Consider the following 15,787-nt stretch of genomic DNA (forward strand, 5'->3'; position numbering starts at 1 on the left):
TCAAATAACAACACGACATCCAGCTAAAAAGATTGCAGGAACAGCACAAACATTGATCAACCAGGAATCGAACCCAGGACATTTAATTTGATAAGCATCCCTTTTCAAACAATGAAGCATATCATTCCCTTATGATTTCTTTTTCAGTCTTGAGGCCTCTTTTAATGACAAGTTTAGCTCCAGACGTCATATGTCATAATGGAAATATAATGTTACATTGTTCGAGAGGGTGATATATTTAGTGATAAAGCTTTTAAAACACTTTCAATTATGGATGAAATGATTTTGCAAGAAAATTCTATACACAATTTACAAATGTTATTGCTTTGCAGTGGATTCTACCTTTCCCAGTGATTGCAATTAGTTGTGAATAAAAATCTTTTCAGATAATTATTTTAGAACTACAACACTGTCATGGGGATGTTTAACATGTTTAAACACCTTATCAGTGCCATTTACCATATGCCCAGGAAATTATGAACCTTGCAACTGTTTGAAAAATTACGTCACTCAACCGTCTACCCAACCTTGTTGTAAAATTGAAAAAATATGGCTAATATTAAACAAGTTCTGTGATTTTTCAAAACAAGATTTGCTATTAGTTCATTATAGTAACAGAACATACAGTGCTGGGTAATGTTTTGAATAATCATTTTAATAAGGTATTGTTTTCAGTTTGGCAGACTGCCGAGTAGAGATTTGTCTCTTTGTTTAATTCATATTACCCCTGAATTGTCTTAAATTTGCAAACAGGGATTAGCGAAATTAGCCCTTTAGAGCTAGAGGGCATTTGATGGTGATTCAGCGTGATAATAAAGTTACTGGTGCAGTGCCACATGGTCTGAAACCCTGCCCTTATGAAAAAACAATGATCAAATTATGATCGTAACGATGAAAATCTTGATCGTTACGATAAAAAAATGGTCGCAGCGATCAAAATTTTGATCGCAGACGATCGTACGACCATGTTTGCCAATTCAAGAGCATTCTGAACCATGTGTAAGATGATTAAGAGATAAATCTGTATTCGGCAGTCTGCCGAACTCATAACGGTATGATAAAAATGTGATCTTTTCAACTAGACATACTTCGGGTAATTGACGTAGGGATAATTATATTGGGCAAGCTGAAGTGCTGGTGGGCAAGTAGTGGAGCATAGCAACTGGTCCAATCTACACCAACTAGCAATTAGTCGCCCAAATATGAGCCTTGCAGGAACATGTTACAGTTAGAAATGTAGGCATTTTAAGACATACTAATAATTACTGTATGACAAGATGAAGTTATGGCGGGCCAGTAGTGAAACGAAACAACTGGTCCAATCTATATCAACCAGCCAATCAATCAGAGTCATCCAAAAACTTTGAATTTATGAATGCCGATTTATGGTTACATCGGTTGAAATTCACAAACACTGTTCTTAAAACGTTTTAATAACATTTAGATGTCGGGTTATATAAAGGTCATGAAAACGCTTTTAAAACGTTTTATATGAAAAAACACAACATTTTTAAAATGTTGTCATAAATGTTATTGTAAAATATTTCTTGGCAAACATTTTTGCCCAATATTTTCAAACTTTGTAATACCAAATGTTATACGTTTTAAGTTTTATACCCTTTATATAACCGACAATAAAACGTTTTCTGTAAAATGTTTTGTGTTTGCTGGGGGTATCATGGTTCCTGAGTTTGGTATAATCTGAATCTACCATAACAAAAATCGTACAATGTCTACGCGCATCTCAATTAGTGTGCACTAGCAGCTCCTTTTCCCTTATCATGCTTATCATCAGTTGCTGAAGCTTCGTTGACTTTAAGTTGAGGTACAGGTTCCTGTATGTTGAGAGCTTTGAAGACTTCCTCCAAAGCGACATGATCACCAAAGACTTCTTGTTTGAAATTGAGGAGGACCATCTCACCACCTGGAATAAGAATGCCAAAGAAAAAAGTCCAGGATAATGCTATCAAGGATTTCTTGATTCTAGAATGATTTCAATATGAAATGGATATAGGTCTAGGGCTGGCAGTTGGTAAGAGGCATTCGGTGAGAGCAAATTAATGTAACAAATATGGGGTTATTGGGTGAGAACATAACCTTTTTTAAACGGAACCTTTGGGTGAGAGCCGAAAAAGTGCTACAGAAACCTCGAACATTAAATATCTAGTTCTAGTTGTTTTGTCAAAGTAAGTAACAAAATTAGTGATAAATGAAAGTTGCAGTTCAAATTGAAAAATAAAGGTCTTTGGGTGACAGATGAAATGGAAAAATAAGGGGTCTTCGGTGACATACCATGTGTTTGTAAACAAATATGGGGTCTTTGGGTGACAGCGACGCTGAAAAAAAAAAGGGGGGGTGTCTTAACAGCCCTACATACGCGCCACCTCCAGGTGGTGGCACCTTATCATTCCGTCGATCATGATGATCATGCTATATCCGAATGGTTGCTGTAGTAGCCATCTGCTTTTCGGGATTTCTAGTAGCTTCTAGTAAAGGGCGAATTAGCGCAGCGGGAGGGCGAGTTAGCGCAGCGGTAATTCCCTCGCTTTGCACTGCTGAGGTCCCGGGTTCAAACCCCGGCGCGGCCCAAGGACTCATGTGCACTTGGTTTATCCCGATTCCATACTCGCTCTCGCAGGTTTTCTACGGGATCTCCGGTTTCCTCCTGTATCGCAAAAATCGGTGATTAGTTGTTTGGTTATCAAAAACTTCCTTCACCCAATGGATTTTGGGGGAGCTGCACAGACAATGACAGATAATTGGTGGTTATTACAATCTAAATGCGGATAGGTGTGCGCCGTTCGGCAGCATCCTAGTTGATGCCATCTGATTGTGATGATTCGCCATTGCTAGCGAAATTACAGCGCTTTGAGTCCTGAAGATCTGGAGAAAGGCGCTTTATAAATCCAAAATTTATTAGTAAACACAACACAAAAAGAAAGCCCTCAATGTAACCCGTCATAAATCCAAACCAGATCCTGTTTATATGACACTTTGGTTGATGATACGATCGTATGCAGAATATTTTTAACTTCAATGTAATACCACAATAATGCTATAAGAAATTAAATTTACAAAGAATGACACCACTGAGTGTTTTGTTTAATTTGGAGCATCTTCCAGTTGCAAATTAAAACGATCAAGCACTGGAATGGCTAGGGCCAAGCTTGCTTGCCCGTTATGAGCTCCTGTCGACTATTTGTCGCGGTTTATTCAATTGTTATTATGTTAGTGATGTTACGCGGTCATGGTGCATTCGATATCATCTAGCGGTCGTTTCGGGCAACGACATGGTCACACTCTGTAATTAGCCTGTGAGTGCTCCATTCAATTTCTAACTTTTGAAAATGCACCGAATTTCAAATACGGTGTCAATATTTGTCAATTTGAAGCTTTTGGTAGCAAACGTGGTATTACATCAGTAACATCACATTGGTCCTAACAAGATTCTGCATACGACCGTATTAATCAAATTGTCATAGCATGCGCAGGTTTAGATTTATGACAAGTGCTCTTTGAAAGCCACACGCTTTTCATTTGAGCTAATTATGTAAATTTTGATGCCGTCCCAACGCACATGTGCTTACCTTTACTGACAATTAAAGTCCCTCCAATCTGGAAGCCTTCTCCTTTCAAGTTGCCTGCTATGCCCAACTTCTTGGCCTGAAAAAAGTCACAGATCTGTTTATTGGATGCTAGCTGTATTTTGCTCTGTTAGTCATTGATTTTAGGTACATATGACATTGAGATATATCACTTTGTATATGGAATCGTCCGAAATCCACTTAATGCTACGCAGGGCGGATTCATACTCCACATGCATACCGTAAAAATTCGATAATAAGCATATGTGCCTATTAACGAGTTGCCCGGGCGAGTTGCTCAGACAAGAACGAATTTTTAGGGTAGTTGGGTAAACTTTATAATTTTTGAAAACAAAATGAAAAAGTATAACAAACTACCCTAAAGTTTACCCAACTACCCTAAAAATTCATTTTTGTCCGACCAACTCGTTAATAGGCGCATATGCTTATTATCGAATTTTTACGGTATGCATGTGGAGTATGAATCCGCCCTGCGTAGCATTAAGTGGATTTCGGACGATTCCATATAAGCTCATATACAAACTGATATATATGTAGCAAGTATTCGTGACCTAAATCTGTTTCAATTCATGCGTTTCTAAAAGATAAGCATTAGAATTAAATATGCGGGGTTTGTTCTGCCCAAAATTTCTTCTTGCAGAAGCGAAAATAACTCTGCGGCAAAATTGCTTGCGTAAGACTGAGTTTGACGCACGGTAAAACATGCGCTAACGTGCTTACGGTTACTAACCTTGCTATATACCGCTCGTGACTTTTTCGACACAATAGCAGGTATAATGTTCACCATGTTATATCGTTTGTATCCAATACTTTGGTATGTCTGTTTCTTGGTATCTATGTACAATTCTTGAAAAATAAAGAAGAAATAACCAATTCTTATCATAATGATCAAATTACTCGTAGAGTCACAGTGTACAGGCTGTATCCAAATGATTGGTACCCATCAGTTTTGGTGTTTATTGACCAGTCCATTATGTAACATTGGATCTTCTTAAAATGCCCACTATTTATAAATTGATAACCTTTTATAACATTAATCTATAAATTAGATAGCTCCTGTTGTATTTTGTTGTACCAATCATTTTGATACACCCTGTATAAGTAATAGTTTTATCCATTTAAGTGAGCGATGGTTATTTATAAATCTGACATCACGAACAAATGGGTGATTTGACCAGAGGTGGTAAAGTACACTTTGAACCTGAAAGGTAACGTAAATTAATCCACATACCCATTGAACTTGAATGTTGAATACAGATATACCATGTGTCATGTAAATTATACGGCTTAAAGATGGAATTTTGTCACAATGTCAACCTTTTTAAAAAGCATTACAGCTGCAAGTTTACTTACACATAATGCTACTTACCCCCGTCCCAATATTTGCCTTCCTGGAATTCTTCCACTCCCAAGTCCTCAACGCCAATTCCGATGAGACGCACGTTGTTCGCCTCCAGCTGGGGCTTCAGAAGACTGAGTTCCTTAGCACCCAGCCTACAGGAGGGTCATCCAAATCGTCGCAGGAAATGGATCACACAGGATTGCTCTTTCCAAAGAGAGGACATTTTCACCATCTGACAATATGAGGATAGAAACTTGTGATTCCAGCTGGTGATTGCTAACGGTTACTTAGACAGCATCATTTCGAAAGAGGCATTAGCAATTTTTGTTTCTGAGACAAATGTCCATGAATCGAACAATTATAAGTATAAAGCTGAATTTAGGTTTTGAGCCAATGAGGTACATGAAGAGCGCTTTTTGTTGCGTTGGGAAAATCGCGCAACCTCACTTATCAAATACCAATCGCTCGATTATAAATTCAGGTTAACCCGTAAATTTCGATCATGTTTGGTAAAGGTACACCAGAAAACCAATCATAAGCGGCGGAAGCTGCGGGTTGAGGGAGGGGACACGTCCCCGTGACCTTTCCTAAATGTTTCCATGGAGGATACCCCTAAATATCCTAATAGAAGTAAAAATAAAACAATAATTGCCCTGTGTACATATATGCCAAAATAAGGTACACTATTGGAATAATGGTCCATAAAATACCAACGTACCTTCCAGTAGAAATCTATCAGGCACATCTATTTTCCATTCTATTTTCAGTCATGTTTAACCTGTAAAGGACGCCGGGGGGGGTCACTCACATTGCGGCCTGTACACCATCCGCGACAATCAACTTTTGAAAAGCACCCTAAACAAGGATTTAACCCTTGGCTAAAACAATACCCTAAACAGGTGTTTTCACACCCTAAACAGGGATTTTATTCCTTGCATCAAATTTCATACCCTAAATTTCATTTCCGCGTATTAGCAATTGCAATTTTGCTACCCTTTTTTTCCAATATATTATGTTTTTGACACCCTAAACGCGTTACGCGCGTATCGTGCGTACCCACGAAAAACTACCCTTTTTACGCGTTTTCATTATCGCGGATGGTGTACAGGCCACAATGGGAGTGACCACCCGGGAAAGGACGTTTGTTGACGTAAGAATGATAAGATATTCGACCTCAAATATAATGGATTTTTCTTCAACTGCAATTATAAGGATTTGAAAGTGAAACAGATTGAATAATGAAGACTTCTTGCATAAATATTTGACGTCGAGTTCATGGAGTAGAAGTACTTACCTCCCCTGTGACAACATCCCTGACAAGATTATTTGCAATGTTTGAGAGATCCATCGTCCCTAAATCAAAGACGGAAACAATTTCTATTCGAATAGGCAATTTAACACGTTGTATGTGATATCAAAAATAAAAGGAAAGCAAGATCAAAGTTTAATTTGTAAAAAGAGTATTACATGGCCTGGACTATGGACTATAGATTGTGAACCAAGATTGTGTTTCAATTATTATCATCCTATCATTATACAGTTGCTGGCTACCTTTAACTATTGCCACCAAAATAATAATTGGTGCCTATTAGTGGCTCCGGAACCGGGGGCCTGGGGGCCGCCCCAATAATTTTGGTGAGGGGTCCCAAGTACCCTAGGCCCCCAATAATCAAATTCCTAATTTTAGGGTAAAATTCATAATTTTAGGATAACATTCATAATTTTAAGGTAAAATTCATAATTTCAGGGTATAATTCAAAATGTAAGGCACAATTCATGTAAGAATGTATGCATTTCAAACGCCTCCCCTTCAGCGTTTCGCGCCTCGGAGCAGGCCCAAAATTTTGCCCCCTCACAATATTCAAAATCTACCGGAGCCTGTGATTATGGATTAAGCTAAACATTTTGATTTGTTTGGGTTTTAACAACCCTGGATAAACCTCTATAAACTCTACTCTTTTCGAAACTGGCTGCGAGATACATGTATAATAGGTATGGCTCTCTGTACATGGAACCAACGCCTTAACGCCCCCTTCGAAGGAAGGAGTACTTTCATGATTCCCAATTCTAAATGAACCAGGGAGAGAACGGAAGTCTGAATGTAATCTACAGAGGTTGCCAATTAATTTCTGACATTTTTCCCAAGTCAACATCCCAGCATATTCCCACCGCCGGGAATTGAACCCGTATCTGCTGACAGTAAAAGCTAACATTTTATTGAAAATTTGTTGGATTCAAAGTAGGGAAAACGAATCCCACATTTTGTGGAACATAGTGGTGCAGGAATTTATTATGTATATAAAATTTTAGATAGCGAAGGAGGCGGCCTGTATGTAGCAGGGCGCAAGACATTTCGAGACACAATTAATATATGCGAGGATCGGAAAAAAACGATGCAAGTCCGAGAGATTATGATTTAAATGATGATTTTGAGGATCGAGCAAACTGGCATATGAAAATTTTGAGAGAGAAAAAAAAGGTTATTCCTTCATGTAATTTTACACGAAATTAGGGTTAGGGTTAAGGTTAGGGTTAGTTTAGGGATAGGATTAGGGTTAGGGTTAGGATTAGGGTTATGATTAGGATTAGGTTTAGGGTTAGGGTTAGGATTAGGGTTAGAGTTAGGATTAGATTACACGAAATAATTACATGAAGGATCGAATTACATGAAGAATCAGGACTCAGCGGGGATTGAATCCTGGGCGCTGGATAACCGGTCTACCTGAGTTCACACTTGGTACTCGGGCAATCTCAACTAAAGGCATATAGGCCACCGCCTTCTTCGTTATAATATTATAAATGGCCGCTTAGTACACAGTGAGAGAGTTATCATTAGGACTTAAGTTGAGATTGCCCAAGTACCAACTGTGAACTCAGGTAATGCAGTGGTTAAGACTCTGGACCGGTAATCCAGCGACCGGGGTTCAATCTCTCCAAATTTTCATATGCCAGCATTATATACAATTTTAATACAAATTATAATGATACAACTTTAAGGCAATGACCGGTAATAAAATTAGTAGCAACAACGCAAGTATTGGTCACCCAGGAATCGAACCTGTGACCTAACTTTAATATAACCACACTTTTTAAAACATGTTAAAGTATCCCTTTTTCAAACAACGAAGCATGTGATAATCATATGATTCTTTTTTTCAGTCATGAGGCCTCTTTAATGAAAAGTTTAGTCATCAGACGTCATACTTCATAATGAAAATATCATGTTACATTGTTTGAAAGGGGGAAGCAAAAACAAAACAAAAACAAAAATAACAAACAAACAGCAAAGCCGTGCAATACATATAATTAACTACTTAGTAAAGAAGAGTAGTCAGACAAAATATTTCACGAACGTTTAGCTTTTCGGGGAAACCCTACATTGTATCAATGAATGCCAATATTATGTGTTAATATAAAATGCGTCTTTTAGGATAATTACAATCTATTTGTGAACACTGTTAAAAGAAGGGTGCTTTTAAAGGAACAGTCCGGCAATCACAACTTTATGCCTTATATGTTAGAAATATAATTATCAAGCACGAATCACGTCAGTTTTATTTAAAAGAAACTCATATTGACTTTAAAAACGAATTAAAACAACCGTCTCTCACCACGCGATATTCAAATTCCCCGGGCACCGAAATTGCCTGTGGCAATTACGACCCAGTAACACAATGAAAGCTGACGACAATTGAGCACAAATAACCATGACGTCAATTGCCACAGGTAATTTTGGCGCGGGAGTTTTGAATATCGCGTGTTGAGAGCCGGTTGTTTTTATTCGTTTTTATGGTCAATATGAGTTTGTTTTAAATGAAACCCGGTGATTCGTGATTGATAATTGTTTTTCTAACATATAAGGTATAATGATGTGATTGCCGGAGTGGTCCTTCAAACATCACACAACTCAACGTTTACCCAACTCTTTGTAAATTTGAAAAGATTGGGTGATAGATTTAGCAACATATTTTAAGATGAACAACACGATGTCCGAAATTGTACAGGCTACATTTTTGGCATGATTAGCAGCATGTTTGTACGGACACAGTACGTAAACACGGGACGTCAATCTGATGATATTCAAGAGTGCCATCTATTACATAGATTGAAGTGACACCACCCGTTCAATCTCGTCCACGTACAAAAACCGAATCCGTCAAAAAACATGGTTAATAGTATGGTTCCCTATCATGTCGTGACAAACTGACAATGAAAAAACGGCACATGGAATCCGCATGGAATGTCTTCTGCTATAGTGCACTAGCTCCCTTTCCCTTATCATCAGTTGCTGAAGCTTCGTTGACTTTAAGTTGTGGTACAGGTTCCTGTATGTTGAGAGCTTTTAAGACGTCCTCCAAAGCGACATGATCACCAAAGACTTCTTGTTTGAAGTTGAGGAGGACCATCTCTCCACCTAGAACAAACATACCAGAAGAAAAAAAAGGTTTACCTATAGGGAAACAGAATCAGTTTATGATATCTTCATCATGCCCTTGCGGACGGAATGATTTTTAGAAGCAGCTCAATCAATAATACACAGTTGGGAAGGGGAAAAGGGATGCCTTATCATTCTGTCAGGTTCTATCCAAAAGGTTCGAATGTTGTACGTGTTGTAGTAACACTACAGCTTTCTACTTTTCTGAAGTTTTAAGACGAATTTTAAAAACTGTCAAATGTAGGAAGCTCTTAGCTCTCTTTGTAAAGCTTTATACTCGACATTTGAGCTAAGAATGTAAATGTTACGGTAATTTTGATGCCGTATATCGCACATGTGCTTACCTTTACTGACAATCATAGTTCCACCTGTCTGTAAGCCATCTCCTTTCAAGTTACCTGATATGCCGAACTTCTTAGACTGAAATAAAGAAAGTCAAATCTCTGATTAATACTAACTTTAATATATTATGTACTTGCTATGTATTTGCTTGCTCAGTAAGTCAGTTCAATTTCCTCTGGCCTATATTGAATGATTAATTACATATATTCGTTTGATTAATTGTTATAAAGGTAATATTATAATGGTTTTTATAGAAAAAAGCAATGATATAACCACTTTCAACTGTTAAAAGCTCTTTTGATTTGAACCGTTGAATAGTTGTACTATTGTGCAACGGCTGGAAAAGAATTTGTTTCGTATCGTTATATAAAACAAAGATTGCTTGCCTATGTTTGTGCAATATACAAATATATCACTCTGTCAAATTTCAATTTCCGGCTCAAATGAAAATTACAATAGCATTAAATGGGAGCCTTTCCCTCTTCCCGACGACGTAGTGTAGTTACAGCATAAAAACGCTCCGGTAAAATAGCCCTGCGTTTGTCGTGACGACAAAACGCACGAAAACGTCGAATTATACTGGCGTTGATCTTGCCTTACGGTTTAGTACTAACCTTGCTATTTGCATCACGTGCCTTTTTCGACATAAGAGCAGGTACCATGTTTACCATGTTAAATCTCTTGTATCCAACACTTTGGTAAGTCTGTTTCTTGGTATCTATGTACAATTCTTTCACAATAAAGAAGAAACAACCAATTATCATAATGGTCAACATAATATGATAATAATATATTTATATTAGTTTTATCCACATAGGTAAAGTAAAAAGGGATTGCCTAAAGTGGCTAATGCTTGTCACTGGAGGCTGATGTAAACGCAATCCTTATTTCCTCCAAATGGACTTCTACAGATAAGAACTTCTACCAGGCACGTGTGGGATTCAACATTAACATGATTAATTGGAGAATAAGGGGCAATCCAAAGCGTTCTAACACTTTTATCCGTCAGTGTAGGCAGGGGCGTAGTCAGCTTTCTTGGTCAGGGGGGCAAAATAAAATTTTGGGGGCACAGACGAAAAAAATGCAGTTGCATCATACAATACATAGAGTCTGTATGTCTTCGAGCTTCCCTAAAAGTAGGTATGTCACAGTGGCTGCACAATAATTCTGCTACACTGTGCATGCAAGCATAACAGTGAATTGAAAAGGGCGCGCTTCAAATTTGGCCAATTTTAGAAAACATCCATGTCGATAAATGAATTTCTTCATATGCTTCATTTATCCAAATTGTTTAAATTTTTAATATATGTGTGTGAAGCCTTTCCGAGGCTAACATCGGGTCCTTAAATAAAAAATTGTTTTGTTTGAGAGCTACTGCCTGTTTTTATGGATTTTGAAGATCGCTCATAAATCAGTAAATATAGGCCTATTGAAGTAAAGGAACTACCACCATTTAGCTGAAATACTAATCTTTCTTAGCATGTAAATTAATTCCGTCGACAACGAATGAAACACTTCCCTAAAACTAGTTGAAGCAAAACATTAATCAATGATATTTTTAGGGAGTAATTTTCCAAACCACAATAGCTCTAAGCCATTGTGTGTGTCCAAGGCCATACTATTTTTGTATACGCGGTACAGTAAAATAGCTTTTGCTTTTACCGATTATCCTCCCATGTTAATCCAGATGACAAAATGTTAATTTAAAGTCTCTTTGCAACTGAATTTTAATTTTTACTTTTCGGACTTGGCTTTGAGTAATGGTGACACATACCATGTTTACAGTAAAAATGAAAATTATTTTCCAGACACCGTCAAAATGTCAATTTTTTTATTTTTTTGTATTGTTTTTAAATAATTAACTGCAGTTCATTTATTCAACCTCATAACAGGATCATACTTAATAAATTTATGATGAATGAACAGACGTTCATTAAATATTGAAAAAACCTAAAATTACTCATGCCTAATTTGCATAATAATATCATAAATACATAATTAGCTGTAATTACCTAATTTGCATAATTAATTACTTTTTGTGTATTTTTTTGTTATCAATTGAAAGAACTTTGTATACATATGTGTGCAAAAAAACCCGCACCTTTATATCATGTACGGTTTTCTATTGGCATCAATTTTGCATATTAATTAGCTGAACTTAGTCATTTTTTGAGATTTAATTTGTCTGCAGATTGGCCGAAATTGCTAAAATAGTATATTTGGTTAATTTATTATAATTATTCAATGATAGATTTTTAATTTTGTTTTCTGTAACGAAGTCAGGAAAGATATGCATTTAACATGTGATATTTAAATTACACTGCTTTTTCAAGCAAGCGTCCAAATATACCTTCAAAATCTTAAAATGTGCCAATTTTGTCATTACAGCCATTTGTGGCAGGATTTCATTCCATCTACGAGCATCTTTAAATTGACACTACGTCACAATGCATTGACCGATTTCAATTCTGTTTTTTGATTTTTGATGCTTTAATAAAGCTCAATAATGTAGGAACATTAAATAACATGTTTCTGCTGCGATTATTTTTGAGGTGATATGCCTACTAAAAGGGCCTTATTGGGACGATGTGCGCGCGTAGCGCGAAAAAAATGGTATTTTACGCTATTTTCGCCCATTATCCGGCTAAAAAAGGGCTTGTATTTTACACTATTTTGGCCCTGAATTTTGCTAGAAAAGGGGCTCCTTGCCCTTTTTCTTTTCCTTTGCCCTCCTGATTTTCTCTTTCATGTTCTTGTCACCCCCCCCGCTGGCTACGCTACTGAGTGTAGGGTGTTGTTGCAGATTGAAGAGTAATCACACTAAACCTGCACACATGAGATATATAAGACACATTATAATTGACTTCTTCGTGTCTTTTAGGACTGACTTGGCTTGAAGGGCCCAACAATGATTTGTGGGGAGGGAAGCCGCAGGATTGAGGGGTTGGGAAAGGTTTATCGCGAAAGTAAAGCAGCGTTATTAGATATCAAAAAGTACGGATATACGGCTTATACATGATGCTTTTCTATCGGTGTCCCAACCGCTTTTATGCGACACTGTACACTGTACTGCAGGTATTTTTTATGCGACACTGTACACTGTACTGCAGGTATTTTTTATGTTCACAAAATACTACTAAATGTACTTACCCCCATCCCAATATTTGCCTTCCTGGAATTCTTCCAATCCGAATTCCTCAACGCCAATCCCAATGAGACGCACATTGTGAGCCTCCAGCTGGGGCTTCAGAAGACTAAGTTCTTTAGCACCCAGCCTACAGAAGGGTCATCCAAATCGTCGCAGGAAGTGAATCACGCAGGATTGTTCTTCCCAAAGAGAAGAAATTTTTACCATCTGAAGTTGATAACAATGAAAACATTTGGTATCAGTTGCTACCAGTTAATAAAACAATCTTATTTTAAAAGATGCTGCTGATATATTTGCGCATTGCTGCAGCAAATTTCCACGAGTTAAACAATTAATTATTATGTGAGTATAATTGTTTGTCAATTTCGATCCGTTGCATTAAATTATCATACAAAAATGATTTTGAGGGCGAGAACCATTAAGATTACAAAAAAATAAGATATTATGTTGGAAACAGATACACACTGAAGATTTAACGTCATTTAACGTCAATGAATCTGAAATTGAATACATGAATACAAAACCCACCCAAGTCCATGGAAAGTGGTTTTGAGAAAACTATGGACTTTGGTGGGTTTTGTATTCAATTTATGTATTCATTATTGTATGCTTAATTTCCGTATATTTAGAGAATCGAGCAATTAGCAATAGGACTATGGGTATTTTGTCCGTTGGATCATCAGTGTATGATTAACAGTACATTTCGTGTAGAGAGGCACAATTGTACGTGATCTCTCTCTCTCTCTCTAGATGCCATATCCTAAGACGTTGGCGATCATGTCATGCCACAATTCTCTGTTATAAGCCATCTCCAGAAGCTCTGTCGCTTTATGTTCAGCTCCCCTTTCTTTTAGCCAGTCTTTCAGATTTGATAACCACATCACTCTCTTCCTGCCTCTGCTCCTTGTTCCTTCTATTCTTCCTGTCAATACTATGTTCTCGAAACCATCCTTTCTGAGGATATGACCAAGGAATTTGAGCTGCTTAACTCTGATTTCACGTAACAGCTTCCTGTTCACATTTGCTCTACCTAGGACATCGTCATTAGACACTTTATCAGTCCACGGGATCTTCATCATTCTTCTAAGGAACCACATCTCGCAGCTCTCTAATCTTCTTTTAATGTCTGTTGTTATTGACCATGCTTCACTTCCATACATTAATACAGTACGTGGTATAGATTACTTACAAACCGTTTCGAAAATACTAGGGTGCTGACGTCACAGTATTCCCTTGTCAGTCAATTAACACTGATTCATAATAAGAAAGCATAAAGTGATTCTATAACTCTACATTGTGAATGTAAAGTTAATAAATAATAGAGGTAATTATTGAACTTGAAATCCTTACCTCTCCTGTGACAACATCCCTGACAAGATTATTTGCAATGTTTGAGAGATCCATTGTCTCTCCAAATCAAAGACGGGCTCCTATTCGGTGAAACAATATTGAGACGTCAATGTAGTATGCAATCCAACTAGAACAAAATGTGCGCAAGATCAAGGGTTATAATATGAGGAAAACAAGAAGGACTATGGACCTTGATTGTGTAGGAAATTGTTGCGCGTCGCCCTATTATCTTATCTTAGATAATGAAGTAGTATACAGGTTGTCCCAAAAAGATCTTAAAAATCGGATGGCGAACAATTGGAGAAAAACGGTAAAACCTATTAGGTATTTTAAATCTGTACTGTAAAGAGGAATAATCAAGCTTTAATATTTCACTTCAATCGGTGTGTTAGAGCAAAACATAATACTCCAGCAAACAAAAGGGTCAAAAATCGACTTGGGGCTAGTTTCACATTCATTATGTATAGGGACTGTGCACTTTTACATATTATGCATTAGTTACAAGTGCTCTAATTTCTACATGCAAGCTGTATAAAAGTATACATTTTGGAAGGAAAGGAAATTATAGTCATGATAGTCAAGGAATCTAAATAGACACAGATTTGGTGTAAAAATAACAATGTCGGAGATAATCACGCACCCCCCACACACAAAACCACATATTTTGCTTCGCATTTTTGAAAAAGGAAAGGTCAAAAACTGGACTTTTGTGTGTTTTTGTAATCTAGACACTCCAGTTTTTTTTTAATTATTGACCAAATAATACCAAAAATATGATTTCTTTTTGCTAAATCTTCCTATCCCAAGTCGATGTTTGACCCCTTTGTTGGATAAAGCATAACTTTTGTTCTAGACCACCGATTGAAGTGAAATAAAGTTAATATTAAATCGTGATTATTACTCTCTACGGAACAGTTTTAAAATACCCTAAACATGCCATATGTTTCACCGTTTTCCTATGATTATTCGCCATCCGAGTGTTGAGGTCTTTTTAGGGTACCGTGTATGGTTACGTGCAATCTTCGAATGGTCCGCTTGTTTGGGACTCCCTGAATGGCTACGTGCTATCTTCGATTGGTCCGCTTTTTGGGACACCCTGTATGGCTACATGCAATCTTCGATTGGTCCGCTTTTGGCATTTGAGACATTCTGTACACTCCCAGCAAACACAAAAACGTTTTTAACACGTTTTAAATAAGTTATATTTTGGGTCTTGGTTTAGGTAAAAACGTTTTAATAACATGATGTCGGGTTATAGGTCATGAAATCGCTTTAAACGTTTTGTATGAAAACACACTACAACAATATTTTTAAAATGTTTTCGAAATGTCATTGTAAGCTATTTTTGCAAAAATTTTTGGCCAAATATTTTGTCAACACTTAAATAACATTATGTTAAAATATTTGCACCCAGCAAATACAGAAATGTTCTTAAAATGTTATTTACAAAACGTTTTAATAACATTTAAATGTCGGGTTATATAAAGGTCGTGAAAACATTTTAAAAACGTTATTGTAAATATTTTGGGCAAACATTTTTTGCAAAATATTTTTCAACCCCCAAA

The 15,787-nt window shown here is 36.9% G+C and overlaps 1 protein-coding gene and 1 pseudogene across 1 annotated transcript; both read right to left on the bottom strand.

Moving 5' to 3' along the window:
- Positions 1-1,748: 1,748 nt before the first annotated feature.
- Positions 1,749-6,295, bottom strand: LOC140137079 (prostamide/prostaglandin F synthase-like; annotated as a pseudogene).
- A 2,902-nt stretch (positions 6,296-9,197) lies between these two features.
- LOC140137080 (prostamide/prostaglandin F synthase-like) lies at positions 9,198-14,276 on the bottom strand. The gene is made up of 5 exons (XM_072158739.1): positions 14,223-14,276; positions 12,875-13,079; positions 10,339-10,454; positions 9,727-9,802; positions 9,198-9,361 (listed from the first exon to the last, which is right to left on the bottom strand). The coding sequence occupies exons 1-5, from the start codon at positions 14,274-14,276 to the stop codon at positions 9,198-9,200; spliced, it is 615 nt and encodes a 204-aa protein (XP_072014840.1).
- Positions 14,277-15,787: the final 1,511 nt, after the last annotated feature.

This window comes from Amphiura filiformis, chromosome 17, assembly GCF_039555335.1.
Source record: "Amphiura filiformis chromosome 17, Afil_fr2py, whole genome shotgun sequence".
In the NCBI taxonomy this organism is placed as follows: domain Eukaryota; kingdom Metazoa; phylum Echinodermata; class Ophiuroidea; order Amphilepidida; family Amphiuridae; genus Amphiura; species Amphiura filiformis.